Source organism: Sphaerodactylus townsendi, linkage group LG03, assembly GCF_021028975.2.
Source record: "Sphaerodactylus townsendi isolate TG3544 linkage group LG03, MPM_Stown_v2.3, whole genome shotgun sequence".
NCBI lineage: Eukaryota > Metazoa > Chordata > Lepidosauria > Squamata > Sphaerodactylidae > Sphaerodactylus > Sphaerodactylus townsendi.
In genome coordinates, this window is record NC_059427.1 from 176,111,269 (window position 1) to 176,133,399 (window position 22,131).

At 55.9% G+C, this 22,131-nt stretch overlaps 1 protein-coding gene across 1 annotated transcript in view; it reads left to right on the forward strand.

The window, feature by feature from the left end:
- Positions 1–18,870, forward strand: part of GRIPAP1 (GRIP1 associated protein 1) — an 86,227-nt gene extending 67,357 nt beyond the window's left edge. The window contains exons 23-29 of the mRNA XM_048487614.1: positions 2,391–2,543; positions 2,724–2,843; positions 3,452–3,637; positions 6,565–6,853; positions 6,985–7,066; positions 8,984–9,077; positions 17,870–18,870. Of these exons, the coding sequence (XP_048343571.1) occupies positions 2,391–2,543; positions 2,724–2,843; positions 3,452–3,637; positions 6,565–6,853; positions 6,985–7,066; positions 8,984–9,077; positions 17,870–17,962 (1,017 nt within the window). The 3' untranslated portion in view covers positions 17,963–18,870. The remainder of the gene's footprint in view (positions 1–2,390; positions 2,544–2,723; positions 2,844–3,451; positions 3,638–6,564; positions 6,854–6,984; positions 7,067–8,983; positions 9,078–17,869) is intronic.
- Positions 18,871–22,131: the final 3,261 nt, after the last annotated feature.

Genomic DNA, 22,131 nt, shown 5'->3' on the forward strand with positions numbered 1-22,131 from the left:
GGTGGGGGGGGGGGGGGGTGGGGGGGGGGGGGGGTGGGGGGGGGGGGGGGTGGGGGGGGGGGGGGGTGGGGGGGGGGGGGGGTGGGGGGGGGGGGGGGTGGGGGGGGGGGGGGGTGGGGGGGGGGGGGGGTGGGGGGGGGGGGGGGTGGGGGGGGGGGGGGGTGGGGGGGGGGGGGGGTGGGGGGGGGGGGGGGTGGGGGGGGGGGGGGGTGGGGGGGGGGGGGGGTGGGGGGGGGGGGGGGTGGGGGGGGGGGGGGGTGGGGGGGGGGGGGGGTGGGGGGGGGGGGGGGTGGGGGGGGGGGGGGGTGGGGGGGGGGGGGGGTGGGGGGGGGGGGGGGTGGGGGGGGGGGGGGGTGGGGGGGGGGGGGGGTGGGGGGGGGGGGGGGTGGGGGGGGGGGGGGGTGGGGGGGGGGGGGGGTGGGGGGGGGGGGGGGTGGGGGGGGGGGGGGGTGGGGGGGGGGGGGGGTGGGGGGGGGGGGGGGTGGGGGGGGGGGGGGGTGGGGGGGGGGGGGGGTGGGGGGGGGGGGGGGTGGGGGGGGGGGGGGGTGGGGGGGGGGGGGGGTGGGGGGGGGGGGGGGTGGGGGGGGGGGGGGGTGGGGGGGGGGGGGGGTGGGGGGGGGGGGGGAGGCGGGCGTGGGGGGCGGGGGGGGTGGGCGGGGGGGAGGGGGGGGGGGGGGGGGGGTGGGGGGGGGGGAAGGAGGGGGGGGCCGGGGCCCCCGGGATTGGGGGGGGGAGGGGGGGGGGGGGGGGGGGGTGGGGGGGGGGGGGGGTTGGGGGGGGGGGGGGTGGGGGGGGCGCTATTAGGAGCCGTGATCGTAACCTAGCATGGGCGTGAGAGTGGTCCATAAGTGTGAGAGAGAATTCAAGTCACCTCAAAGGTGTCCTGGTTTGGTTATTTGCGCTCATGAACAGTGGAAGGAGCCGAGAGGAAGCCCGTGGACTGTAGGAAGCCTCTTGATCGCCCCGTGTGGAGATCATGGAGGGGCTGGAAGGCCAGTACAGTTCAAGGGCAGCTGGGATGAGCTGCAGTTTTTGGTTCTGTCAGACGGCTGAGAGATTCTGCCGAGTTGTGGCGCCTCGAGGACTAGCAGCCTGCTTTGATGGAATATCTGGATGGAAGCTGAGATTGCCAGAGCTCTGAGTTCCAGGCTGGTGCATCACAGAGGCAGGAGGGAGATTTACGCAGAGCCCAGGTCTACCCCGTGGGTGGATGGATGGGCCCGGGCTCGGATCCAGCTGTAACGCCAGCATCTTTGGTTCAGGAAGAACAAGTAGCCATTCCTAGACATGGGGGGAGAATAGCTGAAGATCAGCAGGCATCCCCCACAGAAGCCAGCGGGGTTGGGCTCTCGTGTCCGCACTTGCTCTTCGTGCAACACCAAAGCTTTCTTTGCCCAGGGTGGTTTCTGCTCCTAAGCATGAAGATAGGTATTTTCTTTCTTCATTCATTTAATACATTTGTGCCCCGCCTTTCTCCCCTGCTATCTCCTCCATTTTGTCCTCACAGCACCCTTGCGAGGTAGGCTAGGCTGAGAGAGGATCAACCCTGTCCTTTGTGTTAACTTTTTTTAGTACACGTGTGCCCCGCCTTCCTCCCCTGTGGGACTCCAAGTGGCTAATGTTATTCTCCTCGCCTCTGTTTTATCCTCACAGCACCCTTGCGAGGTAGGCTAGGCCAGTGATGGCGAACCTTTTTGAGACCGAGTGCCCAAACTGCAACCCAAAACCCACTTATTTATCTCAAAGTGCCAACCTGGCAATTCAACCTGAATACTGAGGTTTTAGTTTAGAAAAAACGGTTGGCTCAGAGGCGTAAGCTTGGTGGCAGTCGGTGGCTTTGCTTTGAAGCAACCGTGCAACTCTTCCAACGGGTGAATCACGACCCTAGGAGGGTTTACTCAAAAGCAAGCCCCATTGCCAGCAACCAAGCTTACTGCCAGGTAAAGGATCCCACTTTAGTTCTTCGCATGAAAATCAGTGAGGTTTAACAGCGCTTAACAGGGTTACCTATATTGCTTCCCCAAAACTAGGTCTTAGGTTTAATGCTAATAATCGAGCCCAACAGCCCAGGCCAGCCTAGATGTGTGTGGGGGGCTGACTCTGCGCGTGCCCACATAGAGGGCTCTGAGTGCCACCTCTGGCACCCCTGCCATAGGTTCGCCATCCCTGGGCTAGGCTGAGAGAATGTCTGACTGGTCTGGCTTTTGAAGTAGGTGGGATATTTGGCTTAGGAGGGCAGTAAGCCCAAGTGTCCAGTGCCGTGCTGGAGGTGACCTGCTGGGCGTGGGGGTGGGGGTGGGGGTGGAAGGACACGCTTGCTGAGCGATGCCGGTCGAAGGGTCCGGAGGGAGCTGGCTCAGCTCAGGGCTTCTGGTCTTGAAAGACGCCAGGCTGGAAGCGCGGACGGCCGTCAACTCTTTGCTCCGGGGGCGGGAAAGCTTCAGGCTCAGCAAATCTCTCGGCAAGTTAACCAGCACGAGAAGCCGGGACACGGGCCGCGAGGGACCCCGGCTGCCCCAGCGCCGCCGAGTGCATCCCTGCAGGTGTGTGCTCACCGGGTGGCCTCTGCAGCCTGCTCGCACCACAACAGTCCTGCTGCCGGGTCTGAAAGGGGAGAGGGCCTCCCACGCTCATCTCGATCTCCTCTGGCTCGGAGTCTCCCCTTCCCCCCCCCATATCTTTTGCGTTACCTTCCCCGGTTCTCACCCCTGTCTGCGATTCAGCCGTGCGTCGGCCGCCCTTCTTTGGCCAGCGTGGACCATGCTAGGGGTCTACGGCTCAGACCCCCCGTGGGGCACCGCCTAGTGAAGGGGCTAATCTGGGGCAGGGGCAGCCCGAATGAGGTGAGCTGGCCTGCCACGCGCAACCACACCGTGGACAAGGAACAGGAGCCGGTTATAAATAGCCTGCGCAGGGTCGCTGTTGCCTCAGCTTGGCAACACACAGCCCAGTCGGTGAATATTTCATGAACGCTAAAAATACAATCCTCCTCCTCCTCCTCTTCCTGAGTGTTCTGCTGGTTCCTTCTACCTCTGTCAGTCATCGTCTGTTTTGCCCTCCAAATCTTTGGAAACCAGAGCCCAGAGTAGCTTTGGCCTTTGGCTCCAACCACTTGGCCCTCCTGCCCCAAGAGTCTCTGATGTGGGCATGTGCGCGTGTCCCCCACTTTTTTAGAAGGAGAGTTGGCATTTATACCCCCCCTTCTCTCCCGTAAAGGGTCTCAAAGCTGCTTATAAGTTGCTTCCCTCCCTCTCCTTGCAGCAGACGACTCGTGAGGAGGCAGGCGGGGCTGAGAGAGTTCTTGGAGAAACTAGGACTAGGCCAAAGTCGCCCATGTGGAGGAGCGGGGAAAACAAACCCGATTCACCAGATTAGAGTCTGCTGCTCTAAACCACCCCTTGGCCTGCCTCCACGCTCCCCTTGGCTGCCTTGACAACTCCTGGGTGCTTAGCCTGGCCTTATGATTTGGATGATGGAGCAAAGGCGGCTCAAGCAAAGGTCCCTTCTGGCCCAATCCCGGGAGCACAAGCAGGCCGAGTGGGCTGAGGCCCTGAATGACGGCAGAGAGCGGACTGCCCGGCTCCAGCGGGAAGGGGTGAGCTTGACGCCCCCAGCACTGGAGAATTCTCAAGAGGCAGTCAGAAGAGTCTGGGCTTCCGTGGCGGGTCTAGATGGCGCCCGGGGGCATGACCACCTCCCCGTCCTACCGGCCCGGCTCCCCGCGCCCCATTTACAGGAGCCAGCAGGGAGGCTGGGGCTTGGGGGGGTGGCGGCTCAGACTGTGCTGCCTGCTGCCAAGCCGCCCTCCCCCCCCCCGGCCTCCCTGCAGGCCAGCTCCTGCCCTCCCTAGGGCAGGGAAGCCGGCCTGCAGGAAGGCCGGGTGGAGGGCAGGGGCGTCGTGGCGTGCAGCTCGGTCACACACTGTTTTGTCACACCCGGCACGCGCCCCCCAACATGATGCAACATGATACCCCATGTTCCCATGAGCAGTACGCCACTGCTGGGCCTTGTAAGGGTTCGGTGCCAACACGCCCATCAGGCGAAGGCATTCCAGTTCTATGGGGTCTTCCCCGTTGCATGATTTTCCACTCCCAGTGCAGGAGCTCTGTATTTGCTTTGGCTGATCAGAGTCCTGAACTGAGAACAGGTCTCAGAATTATCTCATCCAAACGGACAAAGTAGTGAAGCGCTTGTCCAGTGGCACCCGTCGCCTGTGAATCTGGCTGTTCTGAAATCTGTGCTTTTAAATGGGACTCGTGGTTTGGGTCTGAGCTGCGTGCGCCGCTCAGATGGCCTTTGCGCAACAGACGCACTGCGCACTGAGAGCAGTGTCCTACCGTGCGCTACCTGTGTGCTGGCGTGTTGGAGATAACCAGGTGAGTTTCATGCATGCACGCCCAGAACTGACCAATGGGATGGGCTGTAGCTGTGGGAGGAACGTGGTTCTGAGGCCTAAGAGCTCCCCCCCCCCAGGCAGCTTTAGGGGATCCTTCCAGAGGCGGGGCTGTGTCTGTCTGGCTTGGAGCTGGAAGGCTGCAGGGCTGGCGGGTGAGCAGCAGCAACAGGTGTGCAAAGGGAGGCTGTGTGTGGCAGACCCAGCACTGATGTGTCTGCTGCAATTCTTTTGAGACTAGGTCGCTGCCAGTAGCTTGAGAATCTGCCCTGTCCTGTGTCGCCTCTTTTAAACTGAATACCAATCAGGCTGGCTTAGGAAGCAGATATTTCCCCATCCTTCCAATCCATGTCAGTAAGCAGGACTCGATGTGTTCCCATATATATTGTGTGTGCATGCGATCCCAGAGATTCAAATACACAATTCTGGAATCGGTTGTTGAATTCTATACCTCGGGAGTCTGGATTCTCACCTTTGTATTTTTAAAAAGCAAGTTTCTGTCCCTCACGCAGGCAGTGTTTGAAGGGATCTCTCAGGTAGGGAAGAACAGGATGTCTAGCTCGTGTGAGGAAGAGGGCCCAATAGGATTTCCAGTGATTAAGCAGCCAGATTCCACTGCCCTTTGCAGGGTTTTGTTGATCCCTGTGACTACATAAAATGTGCATCATTGCACGGTAATCACAAAGTTTTTAAAAATTGCCAATTGGCATAAAAATGTGCGGTTGCAGAAGGCTGCAAGATTTTAATTTGTCAACTGGCATGTGGTTTTTGCCGTTAAGGGGCGACTTGGAGGCTCGAATTCAAATAGGCCGTTGCAGTTGCAGGCGGGTGACACAGGTTGCTGGCAGAGGCCACGACGGCAAAGAACCAACTCTGACCTTGCCCTGAGCGTTGCGAATCGGGGCACAGGCACGCACGGAGGCAGGATACTTTGCATTTCCCGGTCAGAAGAGCTGACACCGGGAGAGGGTTTTTGGCTGCCTCCCTCAGCTGGGGAAGAGGGGCTGGCGTGCATGCAGATGAGAGGCAAGGCGCGTTGAGAGACAAGCTGCAGCTGCAGAAGGATTTCAGTCCTGAGAGACAGCCAGGCTGATGAGGGCTGAAGCCCCGGAGCAGGGAGAGCAGGCGGGATCGATCGAAATGTCGCAGTTGCTTCAGCCTGGAGTTGCTCTGGGGAATCGGGGAGAGCAAATTGCAGTGGACAGCCACTGGCGGGGGTGGACGGGTGGTCGCGTGGGCCTTTCCGAAAGCTCATCCCGGGTCAAGACCTCAAGGTCTGCCTGGCTGTCCATCTCAGCCCTTTACTACTTCTTGTCCAAGCACTCGAGAAAGTAGTGTGTTGCCTAGCGGTTCAGTCTCATCTGCACAGTGTTTTAATACTGGGAGGGCGCATTTGTAGGCAGGGTGCCTCCCGCCGGCTACACATTTCCAAGAGGAAGGAGGTTGCAGCTCAAAGAGGCTTCAGGATGTCTGTGGTCGAGGCTGCAGGAATCGCGGAGACCAGATCAGAGCTTGCCAGAATCTGACTGGTCTCGCCCTTCAGGTCACAGGCTGGCTGGCAGCTTGCTAGCCGCCCCCAGCCTAACCTGCGTGCCTTTCACACTAGGCCCCAGACGGGTGGGGCTCAGTCACCGTGGGGTGGAAGAAGTCCCCTGCACATGCTCTGAAAGGCTGCTCTTGGCCGAAGTGTTGGGAGTGCCATTTTATTCCAGCAGGATTTTCGTCAGTGGCTGAGGTTTAAAACCTTTCGATGGATTTGTGGTAAAGGCGACCCTGATTTAACATAACAGGATTTTGAAGGTGTTTAAATGAAATGTTCTGTGTGCAGCCCCCGGGGATTTCATTCTTCCAAGGCTGCCCCTCCTTCTCCTTTCCGACTGGAAGAGCTGCCTGTTTTTCTCTCAGATTAGCCTGTGCACTCCCACACACGCCAGCTGGGTGACCTTGGGCTAGTCACAGCTTCTCGGAGCTCTCTCAGCCCCACCCACCTCACAGGGTGTTTGTTGTGAGGGGGGAAGGGCAAGGAGATTGTGAGCCCCTTTGAGTCTCCTCTAGGAGAGAAAGGGGGGATATGAATCCAAACTCCTCCTCCTCCTCCTCCTCCTCCTCCTCCTCCTCCTCCTCCTCGGGGGGACGGGGACGCTGTTGGTACAAACCCTCATCGCCTAAAGAACAGAGACACTTCCACCCCCACCCGTCTTCGGATTGAATTGGTGCTGGAACTGATGAACCTTTGTCCAAGAAAGCTCCTCACGGCCACCTCCTGCGCCTCCCCCATCCACACAGATTCATTCGCTGGTTTTGGTCCCCTGCTTGTCTGCCCCTCTAAATGGGGGCTGCAGCTGCTGTTAGACGGGACCCGCCTGGCGTGCCCGGCAGTTTGCTCTCTGTTTGCTCTCCGAGTTCGGTTTCACCCCCGTCCCCCAGCAGAGCTGCTGGCTTGCTCCTCCTGGCAGACAGGTGAAAATCCCATTCAATTTCTTTCCCCATTTTTTGCCTTTTTTTGAGGCGGTTTCCTCGGGTGGGGTGGAGGAGGGGCTGTTATCTCTTTCCCCGCTGTGTTGCTAATTTCACGGCTGAACGGTTCTCAGCATTCCTACGGGGAAAGACCCCAAATTTACATCAGCCCCCTGAAGAGATGAGATCCATCGCCGGCTTTGGGAAAGGACAGTGGTGAGTAATGGCTAGTAGGCAGAGGGCAATCCAGATGCCTCCCCCACCGGAAGAGGACAAGTGCCGGTTTGTGGGGGAGGTTGATGGGTGGGGGGAAGTGGATGCCCCACCCCCACCCCCGGCCGTTGTCTTGATTCTGCCGAAATGTAACATGGAACCGAAATGAAGATGTGTCAGATGAACAGACCCACCCCTTCCAAAATGCCTCTTCCAGTCTGATGGTTTTGGGGTCGGGTCGGGGAAACCAAACAGGAGTGAAAATGTTTGCAACGCAGCTCTTTCCCTGACGCCAATTCAGACGGCCACGCTGCCTGCTGCCCTCGCCCTGAATTGGCTTGGCAACGTTGCCAGACCTGACTGAGCGTGCGGCGCCACGGGGACACTTGCTCCTTGCTGGACGAAGTACAATCTGGGAAGGAGGGCGGTCGCTCAGGGTGGGGAAGGCGACCCCCTCGGCAGCAGTAAAGGAAAGCCATCTTCCTTGAGGAGTTTTACGATATTCTTTCTCCTGCTCTTGCCCCACCTTCTGGACGCTGGACTCCCCAGGCAGCTTCCAATAAGAGCCACCTGCAGACATCCTTACGAAGCCACAAGGATCCCACAGCTAGAAAAACAGCCTGCTTTTATAAAAAGACAGTTTCATCAGCACAGGAAGGATATTGTTGTTGTCGATGATGATGATGATGATGATGATGATGATGATGAGCTTGCTATCCCATATTCTCCCCTTCAAACGGGCTCAGAGAAGGTTGCAGCCAATGAATGCAGTCATAAAACAATGAATGCACGTACAGTTTAAAGCAATCTAACAATTTAGCTATGCAGGATGCCACATGGAGGGTGGAGCGGTGCTTTATCCCTTGTTCCAGTTCCAGGGATGGAAAGAGGGGGGGAATAGAAAGGGAAAGAGGGGAAGGGAAGAAAAGGGGGGACTGGGGAGAGTAGGGCCAGGCAACAACGGACAATAAACTTCCACAGCTGGCCTCGACCATTGACCTGGCCGGATAGCTCTGCCTTGCAGGTCGCTTGCTTGAACTGTGATGCGCCTCGCAGGGCCCGGGTCTCGGTCCACCAGGCTGGGGATAGGCTGAGAAAGCCCTAGATGAGAACAGCCAGATGCTTCTAGGGCTGGGGACCTCCCACAGGTTGTCATAAGCCGAGCGTTGTGCTCTCCAGGGCGTATACCAGGAGAGATGTTCTCTTGAGTACACTGATCCCAGACCATTTAGGGCTTTAAATGTCAAAACTAGAATTTGGAGCAGATCCGCTACTCCACCTAAAGCCAGTGCAGCTGACAGAGCCGCAGTCCAATATGGACTCTTCATGGGGTCCCAGTAAGGACCCAGGCAGCCGCCATATATTCCGCTTGCCTGCAAATGCTTGGGCAGGTGCTTCTTAAAACCTGTCAGGGAAGGAGCTCTGCGGGTAGCCTGAAAGAATATTCGTTCCAGAGGGAGGGGGCCACAGCCAAGAAGGCTCTGCCAGTCTGACATGGTCTGAGGAAAGGCCCCAGGGCAGGAAGGTTTCAACATACTGTGTGATTTCTCCCCAGTGCCTCATTCTCCCTGAGGTAATAAACCTTAGTCTTTGCTACACCACTTCAAATTTTAAGTGGGGGCTCGCGTAATGGAATGTGCCTCCCGTACAAAAAATCCCCACACTTAGAAAGCTGGATATCAGGGCGCAGGGGTCTTTTCCCCTGGCATGCTAGTTTTTTCTATGGCAACGGACGGTTTTATGTCGGTGGGCTCTGTGAAGCGGTACAGTCCAGACCAGAGGTTTGCTTCTCTGGTGACCTGCGAGCTGCCCATTAAAGCACAGCCTCCTCTCTTCCGGCAGACGTGTCACAGGGCCTGGGCGGTGGACGAGGAGCAGCCTGAGCAGCGTCCCTGCGGAGATACTCTGAGTGCAGAGCAGGCAGGAGGCAGCCCGAGGAGCTAGCTTGAGGATGAACAAGAAGCTGCAGAACATGCTGGAGGAGCAGCTGACGAAGAACATGCACTTGCAGAAGGTGGGTGGGCGGGGCCCGGGGAAGCTCCGCCCTGAGAATGGGCCATTTGGCCGTCAGTCCCAGGTTGGACTGATCTTGTCCTAAGCCCGTGGTGGCGAACCTTTGGCACTCCAGATGTTATGCACTACAATTCCCATCAGCCCCTGCCAGCATGGCCAATTGCAGGGACTGACTAGGGAATTGCATAGTCCCTGCGTCATGCCTGGAGTCTAAAGGTTCCGCCACCACTGTCCGGTGCTGGAGCAGGGTCTAGCCCGGTTAAGTGTTTGCCAGGCTGGGAGACCAGCCAAGGAAGTAGCCGTGAGGGCTGCTACACCGAGGTGGGCCGTGGCAAGCCACCTCTTGCGTGGAAAACCCTCCCGAGTCATCCTAGGTGGGCTGCGACTCGACGGCACTCACCGTGAGCTGGGGCAAGGTGGCAAGTGAGCCACAGGGCTGAGAAAAGTCACACAGGCATGTGGGTTTCAGAACCTGAATTGAAAGTCACCTGAGAGGCAAGTCAGGAAAGCCGCTGTCCAGGCCCGACACTCCCTGTACTTCGGACACAGACAGACACAATTAGGCAACATCCCTGGAAGCCAGGGCAGAGATGTGTGTGTGGCGGGGGAGGAATGGCACCCAGAAGAACAACTTCTCTGGGTGCCCTCCCCCCCGCACTCAGGGGGGCTTGGGGGCATGGCCCCACCCCCTGAGCCCTGGCCTCCGTGCCAGCCGGCTTTTGAAAGCTGGGTGGGGGGCAGGCTTGGTGGCATGCGGCTGGGGCGCACGCCATTTGGTCACATGGGCGGGGCGTGCCCCTGGGGACATATGTTTCCCCATGTCCCTAGGGCAGTACGCCCCTGAGGCAGTGCAGTGTAGTGGTTAGGGTTCTGAAGTAGCACCCAGGAGACCTCTGTTCAGATCCCCCCAGAATCAGTCACTCTCCCTCCAGTCCGCCTGCCTCGCAAGGTGGCTGCGTTGGCAGATCGGGCATGGGAGAACCTCATAGGCCTTGCTTGGGAGGGCAGGATGAAAATGTCCCAGAAGGCAGTCACAGTGACCCTAGACCTTTTTAATTTATTTAATTTATTTATTTATTGTATTTATAAACCGCCCTCCCCCGAAGGGCTCCAGAGAAGTGGCCGAACAAGAACAAAACAAATACCAGGAGCACAAATAGAAATCAAAGTTAAAAATGATATAGCTCCTATATGCTAAAAATTGCAACCCCATTAAAATGCAGCATCCTAATATCCTGCAAGAACTAGCGATGGCGACCTTACTAGCAACTCCCCTAAAAAGAAAAAGTGGGAGGAGGAGGGAGGGTGAACTTGGAGTAGGTCCAGACAGATGTTATAGAGAGAGGGAGAGAGGAGGGGGGGGGCATCAGCGGCCGGACCCCCGAGGCCCTGATGGAACAGCTCCGTTTCTGTGCAGGCCCTGTTGGCGAAATTCTACTTAGAGATCCACGCAGGGCCAGGGCAGTAGCCCCTGGAGGTAGAAAGCGTTCCACCAGGCAGGGACCAGAGCTGTAAAAGCTCTGGCCCGAGTGGAGAGAATCCAGCCACTGGGCATCATTGAGGGGCTAGGGATCTGTAACCAGCAAATTGCCTCTGCTGCGGCATGAGAGCGAATGTTTTGAGGTGCCTCCCGGGACATGTGGGGCAAGACGGTCCCGAAGGTACGGAGGTCCCAGGCCTGTCTTTAAGGAAGGGAGAGTGGCTGGGGGCAGCAGAGCCGGCGGCAGTTGGAATGGGCGGGGCGGGGGGGACATAAAGGACCGTGCACGCCTCCCTTGCCAAAACAGCATGACGGTGCATAAGATGGGAGGTTAGCTGGAAGGAGGGGGGGGGGGCTGCTGGCCGGGCAGAACACTCTTCTGTGGCTGGTTGCCTGAGAGAGCAGAATGTGCCGCCAGGAAAGATCCGGCCGACTCTAGGTGATTCCCGAGGCTCCCTCGTGAATCCATCCAAATGCGCACGGGGGGGCCAGAGGCGGGGGTCTGCGTCGGCCGGCCGTGGGGGACATTTGCTGCGTGGAGCCGCCCCGGGGCAAATCTGCCCCTCCGTAAAGAGACTGGGAGCGCAGCTCCGAATGGCAGGATCCGCATCGAGCAACCTCCGTTTTTGAAGTCATCCTCCGCATGTTCTTACTCGAGAGTGAGAGCTCAGCTAGAGGGGCAAATGGAGGGGCAAAGATCATTTCACCTTTAGCCCCTTGTCTGCTGTAAACGAGGAAGGAGTTCTGCGCAGCCCAGTCGGCTGCCAATTGCTATATATATATTTTTTTAGCTTTCTGGAACTTGCTTTAATTAACGCAGATCATCTTCAAAGACCGAAATCGAGTCTGTGGCTCCACTGTCGGTCTCTTTGACTTAATTGTTCTGCCGAGAAGGGGCTGCTGCATTTGCAGGGCAAGTCCCTTTGGCTTAGAGGTTGGGAGTCCTTTTTACCGTCATATTGAAGGATGCCTTTAATGAAGCCCTTCTGCGAGGGCCTGCAGCTTTGGAAAGTGGGCAGAGATCGGATTCACGGAGGAGGAGTTGAACAAGGAGGAGAGTTTGGATTCGGGCCCCACTTTTCTCTCCTGTCGGGAGTCTCAAAGTGGCTTTCAAACGGCTTCCTTTCCCCTCCCTGCAAAGACTCCTTGCGAGGTCGGTGGGACTGAGAGAGTTCTAAGAGAACTGTGACTGGCCCAGGGTCACCCAACAGGCCTCGTGCAGAGGAGTGGGAAAACAAACCTAGTTCACCAGATAAAGAGTTTGCCGCTCACGTGGAGGAGTGGGGAATCGAACCCGGTCCTCCAGATCAAAATCCACTGCTCTTCGCCACTACGCCACGCTGGCTGTTGAGCATCACTGGTGGGGTGAAGAGGGGAGGTAGCTTCATGCTACTTCACAGGGACCAGAGGAGCTTCTTAGAGGCTTGGGGAGAGAGAAGCGGGCAGCGGCCCCTTGCATGAGAGGAGACCTCTGGAGGAAGGGTTGCTCTCCCACTGCAAAAATGGGGAGGAGGGGCTCCGCATTTGCTTGCCTGCGTAGGAGCAGCAGTGGCGTAGGAGGTTAAGAGCTCGTGTATCTAATCTGGAGGAACCGGGTTTGATTCCCAGCTCTGCCGCCTGAGCTGTGGAGGCTTATCTGGGGAAATTCAGATTAGCCTGTACACTCCCACACATGCCAAGTAGTCAAGTGACCCTTGGCAATAGTTTCAAGGCAGCTTCCTCGGAGCCTCCTCTTCAGCCCCACTCCACTCCTTACAAGCAGGGTGTTTGTTGTGAGGGGGAAGGGCAAGGAGACGTCCAGCCCTTTGAGTCTCCTGCAGGAGAGAAAGGGGGGATATAAACCCAAACTACTCCCTCCTCCTCCCTCCTCCCTCCCTCCCTCCTCCCCTTCTTCTCTCTTCTCTCTCTTCTCTCTCTTCTTCTTCTTCTCTCTCTCTCTCTTCTTCTTCTTCTTCTTCTTCTCTCTTCTCTTCTTCTCTTCTTCTCTCTCTTCTCTCTTCTCTTCTTTTTCTCTCTCTTTCTTCTCTTCTTCTTCTTCTTCTTCTTCTTCTTCTTCTTCTTCTTCTTCTGAACAGGCTGCAGTGAGGAGGGAGTGCAGGGAAACTGCTGCCCCTCTGTGTGGCTGCTCAGGTTCTGGCCGATCCCCCCCCCCCCCCGCCTGCAGGTCAAGGTGACTGCTGGGGGAGCAGGAGCGGCACAAGCTCCTCTGGCACCGAATGGCAGCCGAGGGAGTAGCAGGTTTCCTTCCCCTTGAACGGCTCTTGGCGACCTTCAGCTCCGAGCGGCTGCAGCAGCGTGCCAAAGAGCCGTCGCTCCTCCAACTTCTCCCGTCGTCCAAACTCGGGTCCAGCCCCACCCAAAAACCCTGTGGTGCAGCCGCCTCTGGGACTGAGCTGCTCAACAGAACAGCCAGAGGCAAGAATCCGCCCCCCCCGGTGCCCTTGAAATGTGGGTCTGAGGGCTGCCCTGGCCTGATGGGGCTCCTACAGAGGCACAGTTGGTTGTGACCCTTTCCAGAGGTGAGGAGGAGTCCACCCCCCCAAGATGACCAGTGATCAGCTGGACTTTGGATTGACAGCCAGGTGCTTCTTCACTGCAGCAGTGGCTGAAACAGTGACGTAGCGGGGTGGGGGGGGCACTGGGGGGGGAGCTAAAGCCCTGGATGCCACTCATGGGGAAGGCGCCGCTGCCCCCTGCAACAACTGCATCCCTCTCCGTGGGGTTTGGGGCAAGGGTGCAGTTGAATGCTGACCAGTCAGCCTCGTGTCCCCCCTGAGCTCTATGTGGAGTTCGGGGGCAGGATGAGCCCCACTAGCCAGTGTTCAAGTACGCCCCTACCCCAAGCTCCATGGGGAGCTTGGGGGCAAGGTACAGTAGCAAGGGGGCAGAGTGTAACTGTGGGGCCCTGGGCCCTGTTTTACACAGCTATGCCCCTAGACCCGTGGTGGCGAACCTTTGGCACTCCAGATGTTATGGACTACAATTCCCATCAGCCCCTGCCAGCCTGGCCAATTGGCCATGCTGGAAGGGGCTGATGGGAATTGTAGTCCATAACATCTGGAGTGCCAAAGGTTCGCCACCACTGCCCTAGACTGAAAGCAACTTTCACCTACAGAACAGAACTGGGGTGGGGTTTTTTGGTGTGGGGGGGGGGGACCCTAGAGACCTGTGGTAGGCCACTGTGAGAAATAAGATTCTGGATTAGATGAAGTTTTGTGGAGTCTGCAGCCGGCAGTTTTCTTATATTCTTATACCTCATTTGGAGACGGCACGTGAACAGCTAGCTGTAAGTTGGTTCTGGTGGGTTTTCCGGGCTGCGCGGCCATGGTCTGCGCGGCCATGGCCATGGTCCTAACAGACTTCCCTCTGTGATACGCCTCTGAAGATGCCAGCCACAGATGCAGGCGAAACGTCAGGAACAAGATCCACCAGACCACGGCCACACAGCCTGGGAAACCCACCAGAACCAGTTGAATCCGGCCGTGAAAGCCTTCGACAAAGCTAGCTGTCAGCTTTCCAAATGGGAAAAGTGGAAATATAGACTCTCTCTCTCTCTCTCTCTCTCTCTCTATATATATATATATATATATACACACACACACACACACACACACACACACACACACACACACACACACACACACACACACACACACACACACACACACACACACACACACACACACACACACACATCCCGTTTGCGTACAGACAGTTTCAGAGGGCAGCTGTTTTGGTCTGCAGGAGAAGAGCAAGATTCAAGTCCGACCCTCTTTCATTGTCTGAGCAATGAAAAAGGATCATGGGAGTCATGGCAGACGGGTCTCTTAATGCACAGCTGTTCTTGAGTACTACTGTGATGCTGTGGTCAGACCTCGAACCTAGCTCAGACCTAAGAGACGCGGGTTCAAATCCCTGCTCTGCCACGGAAGCTCATTGGGTGACCGTGGGCCAGTCACGCTCTCTCAGCCTTAACCCTCCCTCGCAGGGTTGTTGTGAGGATAAAAATGGAGGAGAGGAGAATGTTGGGGTCTGTGTTGGGGGAAAGACCAGGGCATATGTGAAGTAAATAAATAATTTGGAACTTCCATGTTCCAAGGCAGTGTACCGGATGTGGGGTGCAGGGGGAGACAGTTGCCTTCTTGCCATGCTTGCGATCTTCCCAAATCGGCTGCCTTTTGGGAACAGAGTGCCGGGCTTGTCGCAGTCGTGGTTTGAGCCTGTGAGACGACGCCAGCATCCCCTTGCTTCAGTCACTAGCGCGTGCACTGGGGCGAGAAAGCATCGGACCCAGCAAAGGACTTTGCAGTATATGCCGCCTGCTGTTTCCCTTCAGTTTCAGCTTGATGTAGAACCTGATCCTTGCAACGTCCTAATGGAGCAAGGGGACAGAAGAGCGATTTCAGCGGAAACAGGATGCTATTTATAGGTGCACCCGAGGGGGGGGGGGAGAGTTTTGGGGGAGAGCTGCTTCAAAGGACAGTCTTCAAGGTTGGGGCTGAAAAATGGCCAGCCAGGGGCAGAGAGAGAAGCTCTCCCCAGAGGTAAAGGGTGTCAGGTGAGGGGAAAGCCGTAGAGCAGGGGGGGCTTTCAAACCTGTTGGCTCTCCCAGATGTTCAAGGTGGGACTACAAATCCACTCAGCCTCGTTGCCAGCAGACCCTCTGTTCTGAAGGGACTCCAGCCTGGAGAGGGGCTGTGGGGCAGAGGAAATGATGTGGGTGACAGGCAGTGGCCTCTAGGGGGCACTACATAGCTGGGTGAAGAGTCTTGTCGGCTGGCTGTCCCATGGAACCTGTTATGTGGGAGGGCTCAGGAATGGCCAGATCCTTCTGGGGCTGCCCACCAGGGAATCAGGCGAGGGGTCTCCCTGCAGATGTGGGGAGGGGATTCGCCTGAGCTTCAAGAGGCTCAAGAGTCCCTTCCTCTGAAAAATTTCACTTGGTCCCGCCTCTGTTTGTTCCCTCTCCCGCCCCCACCCGCACCCCCACCCCCGGCTCTCTCTTTCAATAAGCTTAATTGATTTGGCCCTTTTCTCTCTCTGACGCCCTTTCTTGCTTTCCAGACTTTTCCTTTGAGCTCAATCCCAATCCTGTTCCACAATAAATGTTTTAGCTTTCCATGGTGAATTGACTGTGCGAATGTCCGCAGCGGCGGAAGGAGCAGGCGGCTCCCAGGCCTCGGCTACGTTTTAATTTGGGGGGGAAAGGGAACAACCCCCCCCCCCCCCCGCAATTCCAAACTGGGAATTGTTTGCCTGAAGGGTTTTCCAGGCAAGAAACAACCAGAAGTGGTTTGCCATTCATTGCCTGCCTCTGCAGGACCCGGTGTTCCTGGGGGGGGGGGGGGGGTGTCGTCTCCCATCCAAATACTAACCAGGGCCGCTCCTGCTTAGCTTCCAAGATCGAACGAGATCAAACCGGGCCTCTCCCCTGGAGGGCTGCCAAAGTCTGGTGTGAAACACTCACGTGCGTGTAGGATGGGAGGGTGTGGAAATGCATGTGGATGATGGTTTTCAAATGGTTTTGCGGTGTTTTATGATTGAACCCCTCCCAGGGACTTTGCTGATGGGCAGGAAATGAGTACACAGCTAAATAAATGCTGTCCTCCGTACCAGGGCCAGAGAAGTCGGGCCTAGCGTGGGCAGAGCCAAATCACACGCGGTTGAGAAAGAAGATTTATATCCCCGTTTTTTTCAACCTTAAGGAGTCTCAAAGCAGCTCACAGTCACATTCCCTTCCTCTCCCCACAGTAAACACCTTGGGAAGTAGGTGGGACTGAGAGAGTTCTGAGAGAACAGTGCGTAGTCCAAAGCCACACAGCAGGCTTCATGTGGAGGAGCAGGGAATTGAACCCAGTTCTCCAGAGTAGAGTCCACTGCTCCTAACCCCCAGTACCACACTGGCTGTCTTGGAGGAAATTGCTACGCTCAGACAAAATCTGCTGGGTTAGGTTCGGTGGTTCATATGCCGCCCTTCCTTGACGGAGCCTAGGGTGCCCTTTGTGGAAATTTAACCCTGCATTTACAACCCTAACCCTAACCCTGTGCTGAGTTCAGCCCAGATGTAATGGAGAAAGCTTCAGGGGTATTGAGATTCAGACACACCAGGGGTCTGCAACCTGCGCCTCTCCAGATGTTCATGAACTACAGTTCCCATCAGCTCCTGCCAGCATGGCCAATTGGCTGATGGGAATTGTAGTTCATGAACATCTGGAGAGCCGCAGGTTGCAGACCCCTGAGACACACAGTTCTCCTTGGTGCAGGCCCATGTTTCAGATGGCCCCACGACACGGACTTTTGGGCCTGGGTCATTGACGGAACCTGGCTGAAGGTGGGGATGTAAGAATGGGTACTGTCTGTTGTGGGATCTGGGGGCGGTCGTAAATGTTAGGTGTTTCCAAACCAAGCTGATCTGGAGCAAGTGCTCCTCGGAGATGGAGACGTGATGCCCCGGACTCTTCAGCTGCTCCAGTGAGGCAAAGGAGCGTCAGGATTGGCTCTTCTGCTTTGAGAAGCAGGAACGCCAGTGGCAGACCCCGTCCGAGTCAATTGATTGGACTTCATAGGCTGCCCCTCCTCTTCCAGGCTTGGGGCGGCTAACGCCAGGTTGATAAATTACATATAAAATACAGATAAATGACACGGTTTAACACATGATAAAATAAAAGTTTACTACATAAAATAAAAGTTTACTACTCTAATCTGGAGGAACCGGGTTTGATTCCCAGCTCTGCTGCCTGACCTGTGGAAGCTTATCTGGTGAACTAGATTAGCTTGTGCACTGCCACACACGCCAGCTGGGTGACCTTGGGCTAGTCACAGCTTCTCGGAGCTCTCTCAGCCCCACCCACCTCACAGGGTGTTTGCTGTGAGGGGGGAAGGGCAAGGAGATTGTCAGCCCCTTTGAGTCTCCTACAAGAGAGAAAGGGGGGATATAAATCCAAACTCTTCTTCTTCTTCTACATTCCAGCAATCTAATCAATCTGGCCCATGAAGGCATAACTGTCCTATACGGCTGTGTCACCCCAACATACCGAAGGACAGAAGACAAAAGGGAGGGGTTAGGAGAAAAGGTGGTGGAGGGGAAGGGAAAGGGCTGCCCGTGAGCACCACAGTTGGGTTTCAGTGTCTTTCACCCGGATAACAACGGCTGTTTGATTGACTGGTGGGCAAAGCTGGGCATTCTTGATTGTGTGTGGCAGCAGATCATGGCTTGGCACTTGCTTGGAACTTCCTGGCCTCCGTTTTGGTCTCATGATGCCTCTCTCTCTCTCTCTCTCTCTCTGCCTCCCTCCCTCCCTTTCTCCGGCTAGGACCTGGAAGTTCTCTCCCAGGAGATTGTCCGCCTCAGCAAAGAGTGCGTCCCGTCCCCCGATGCCGAGCCCGACTTGGACAACGACATCTGAGCTCAGTTCCGTCCGCCGGGCCGGCCCCTTCGCTTTACCCCCAGCGTGGCGTGTGGGGCGAAACCAGGTCCTTCCGCATCCTTCTCGGCTTGATCTCTCCCATCCTTTTTCTGTTTTGGGTTGGGACAGCGTTCATCCCCCTGTCCCCTTCTCTCAGCCCGGCAAACACTCCCCCCCAAACTACCTCCCTGCCTTTCCCCCACCCTCTCTCCAATTTATTTCACCTGCATAGCCTGGTTCTGTTCTCAGTATTTTGCCTGGAGAGCTGTGAACTGCTGAGCCTGCTCTGAAACGAGCTGTAGCACTCCTTGTGGTCTGGAGGTCAAACCGCGGCCTGGTTCTGAAAAGGGTTGCATTCACAGGTGGAAACGTTGGATGCTTTGGTTTGGCATAACAGGAGCTGTGAGGTTGGCGGAGAACACCATGGCATAACATTGTCCTGGAAACGAAGGATTAATGGATAACTTAACCGTCCTGCTTCCTCTGCCTCCACCCAGCCAAGAACATGATCTCACAGTATCTTCCCTGCAATTCACTCGGATTCTGCCTTCTCCTGCTTTTATTTTTCCCCCGGGCCCTTCATTTTGCATGCTTGGTCAGTCCCAGACCTCCTTGTCCCAGCTCTGTCCAGCTATTGCTGCTGTGAATTTAAAAACAAAAGAGAGAGAGTAAAATATTATAGAGAAATATATATGTACATATTATATAGATATATATATATATTTGTGCTGACTCCTTCCTGTGGGATGAGGCAGAACCCGAACAGAGCGTTTCTTCCGGCTGCCCTTCTCCAGTCGGGGGAGGGGAGCACGAGTGGTTTGTTTAATGGATCATGACTTAACCCAAAAGGCTGTAATTGTTGAGCAACTGATAATATGCAAACAATTTTGGTTTTTGACCATCTCAAACTCTGTGGTGGTTTTTTTCCTTCTCGGAGGGGGCTGAATGGTTATGGTGGAGAAGTCTTTGGGGGGGGTGCTAAGGGGGAAGGAAATGGGGGGAGGGTCTGCAGTTGCAAAGTGGCTTTTTCTCCTAGTTCACAAAAGTGGTTGAGATCAGGGGCTGGATTCCCCACTCCTCCACGTGAGCAGCCGACCCTTATCTGGTAAACTGGATTTGTTTCCCTGCTTCTACACATGGACCTGGTGGGTGACCTTGGGCCAGTCACAGTTCTCCCTGCACTCTCTCAACCCACCTACCTCACAAGAAGTCTGTGGTGGGGAGTGGAAGGGAAGACAATTGAAAACCGCTTTGAGATGCCTTAAAGGTAGAGACAAAGTGGGGTATGAAAACCAACTCTTCCTCTAATCCGGAGAATCAGGTTTGATTCCCCACTCCGCCACGTGAGTGGCGGCGGACTCTCATCTGGTGAACTAGATTTGTTTCTCCGTTCCTACACATGAAGCCTGCTTGGTGACCTTGTGCCAGCCGCAGTTCTCTCCGAACCCTCTCAGCCCCACCTAGCTCACAAGGTGTCTGTGGTGGGAAGGGGAGGGAGAGGGATTTGTAAGCCGCGTTGAGACTCCTAATGGGTGAGAAAAGAGGGATATAAATCCCAGCTCTTCTTCTTTCCCCTGTGAGCTGCTGCGGTCAGTGAGAAAGACGGCGCATAATTATGTCAGTAAAAATGCCAAATAATTAACTGGTTGCAGGATGCTCTGCAGGAGGTTGGTGTGCAGTCAGGGAGAGGCATAGACCAGTTACATTCTTCCTTGCTACAGCGTCAGATAGATAGACCTTTCTACCACCACAGAACCATAGAGCTGGATGGGGCCACTCAGGCCGTCTCGTCCAATCCCCTACTGCAGTGATGGCGAACCTTTCGAGACCGAGTGCCCAAATTGCAACCCAAAACCCACTTATTTGTCACAAAGTGCCATCATGGCAATTTAACCTGACTGCTGAGGTTTTAGTTTAGAAAAAACGGTTTGGCTTCGAGGAGTGCGTTACTTGGGAGTAAGCTTGGTGGTAGTCGGTGGCTTTGCTTTGACGCAACTGTTCAACTCTTCCAATGGGTGAATCACGACTCAGAAGTAAGCCCCATTGCCAGCAACCGAGCGTACTCCCAGGTAAAGGATCGTGCTTTAGTTCTTCACATGAAAATCAGTGGGGTTTAACAGCGCTTAATAGGGTTACCTACACTGCTTCCCCAAAACTAGGTCTTAGGTCTGTGGTGGCGAACCTTTGGCACTCCAGATGTTATGGACTACAATTCCCGTCAGCCCCTGCCAGTATGGCCAATTGGCCATGCTGGCAGGGGCTGATGGGAATTGTAGTCCATAACACCTGGAGTGCCAAACGTTCGCCACCACTGTCTCTTAGGGCTTTAATGCTAATAATCAAGCCCAGCGGCCCAGGCCAGCCTAGATGTGATGGGGCAACTCTGTGCGTGTCCACAGAGAGGGCTCTGAGTGCCACCTCTGGCACTCCAAAAGCTATAGGTTCACCTACTCACTGTCTCCTCCTACTGAGTGCAGGAGGACCTTACAAGATCCCTGCCAAGTCTTTGACCAGCTGCTTGTTGAAGACTGCCAGCGTGGCGGAGCTCACGGCCTCCCTGGGCAGCGGATTCCCCTGCTGAACTGCTCTTACTATCCAGCTGGTACCTTAAGTCCATTCTTGTGAGTCCTGCCCTCGGCTGCCAACAGGATCAGCTCTCTGCCCTCTAAGTGGCAGCCTTTCCAATACTCAAGTGGAGCAAAGTTTTAGCAAAGTCAGAGTGGCCGGGGAAATTCACAGTCTCTAAGAGTGGATCTGGACATTCAAAATAGTTGCAGGGAATGGTCCTGTGGGATCACACACCACAAACAGGAGCAGGAAGAACGGAGGCGAGTGTGCTGTCCTATAGAACCCCCTCCAACCGCCCCTGGGCTCTTCCTTGTAGGTATTTCTCCCCATCCGAACGACGGGCGTATTACTAGCAAACAAGCAAGCAGAGTGAACGTTTCATTTCTGTCTCGTTGATCTCATGGGTGCCCTGCCTCTCTCACCCGTGGGGCCTGAAGCACCGTGCATCGTTCTCCTCTTCTCCGTTTTATTGTCACAACAACCCTGCTGGGTTAGGTTTCCACGGCAGGGTGGAGATTTGAACCTTGGTCTCTCACACTCTGGTCTTACACGCGGACCTCTGAGTGGCATGTAAGGAGCACACCAGTTGAGTTCTGCTGATCAGTATGCCCCATCCTGATCCGATCAGATTTCGGAAGCTAAACTTGGTCGGCCCTGGTTAACACTTCGATGGAGACCGCCGAGGAAGTCCAGGGTTGCTATGCAGAGGCAGGCAGTGGCCAACTACCCCTGGACATCTCTGCTTGACCTGGAGAGCCCTGGCTAGCCCAATCTCAACAGACCTCAGAAGCTAAGCAGAGTCACCCCAGGTAAGTGCTTGGATGAGACCTCAGACCACCAAGGAAATCCAGGGTTGCTACACAGAGGTAAGCAATTGCAAACCGCGTCTACTGAACCGAGGGCCTTGAAAACCCTACAGGGTTGCCCTAAGTCAGTGGTGGCGAACCTTTTCGAGGCTGAGTGCCCAACTGCAACCCAAAACCCACTTATTTATTGCAAAGTGCCAATGCGGATATTTAACCTGAATACTGAGGTTTTAGTTTAGAAAAAATCGGTTGGCTCCAAGGCACGTGTTACTCAGGAGTAACCTTGATGGTAGTCGGTGGCTTTGCTTTGAAGCAACCGTGTAATTCTCCCAACGGGTGAATCACGACCCTAGGAGGCTTTACTCAGAAGCAAGCCCCATTGCCAGCAACTGGGGGTTTAACAGCACTTAACAGGGTTACCTACACTGCTTCCACAAAACTAGGTCTTAGGTTTAATGCTAATAATCGAGCCCAGCGGCCCAGGCCAGCCTAGATGTCTGTGTGTGTGGGGTGTGTGTGTGTGTGTGAGGACGACTCTGTTTGTGCGTGCCCACAGAGAGGGCTCTGAGTGCCAGCTCTGGCACCCGTGCCATAGGTTTGCCACCACTGATGTAGAAGATATACAAAATGTCCTGTTTAGCTCACACAGGAGTATGTTTACCTATACTGCTTCCCCAAAACTAGGTCCTAGGTTTAATGCTAATAATCGAGCCCAGTGGCCCAGGCCAGCCTAGATATGTGTGTGGGGGGGGAGCACTCTGTTTGTGCGTGCCCACAGAGAGGGCTCAGTGCCAG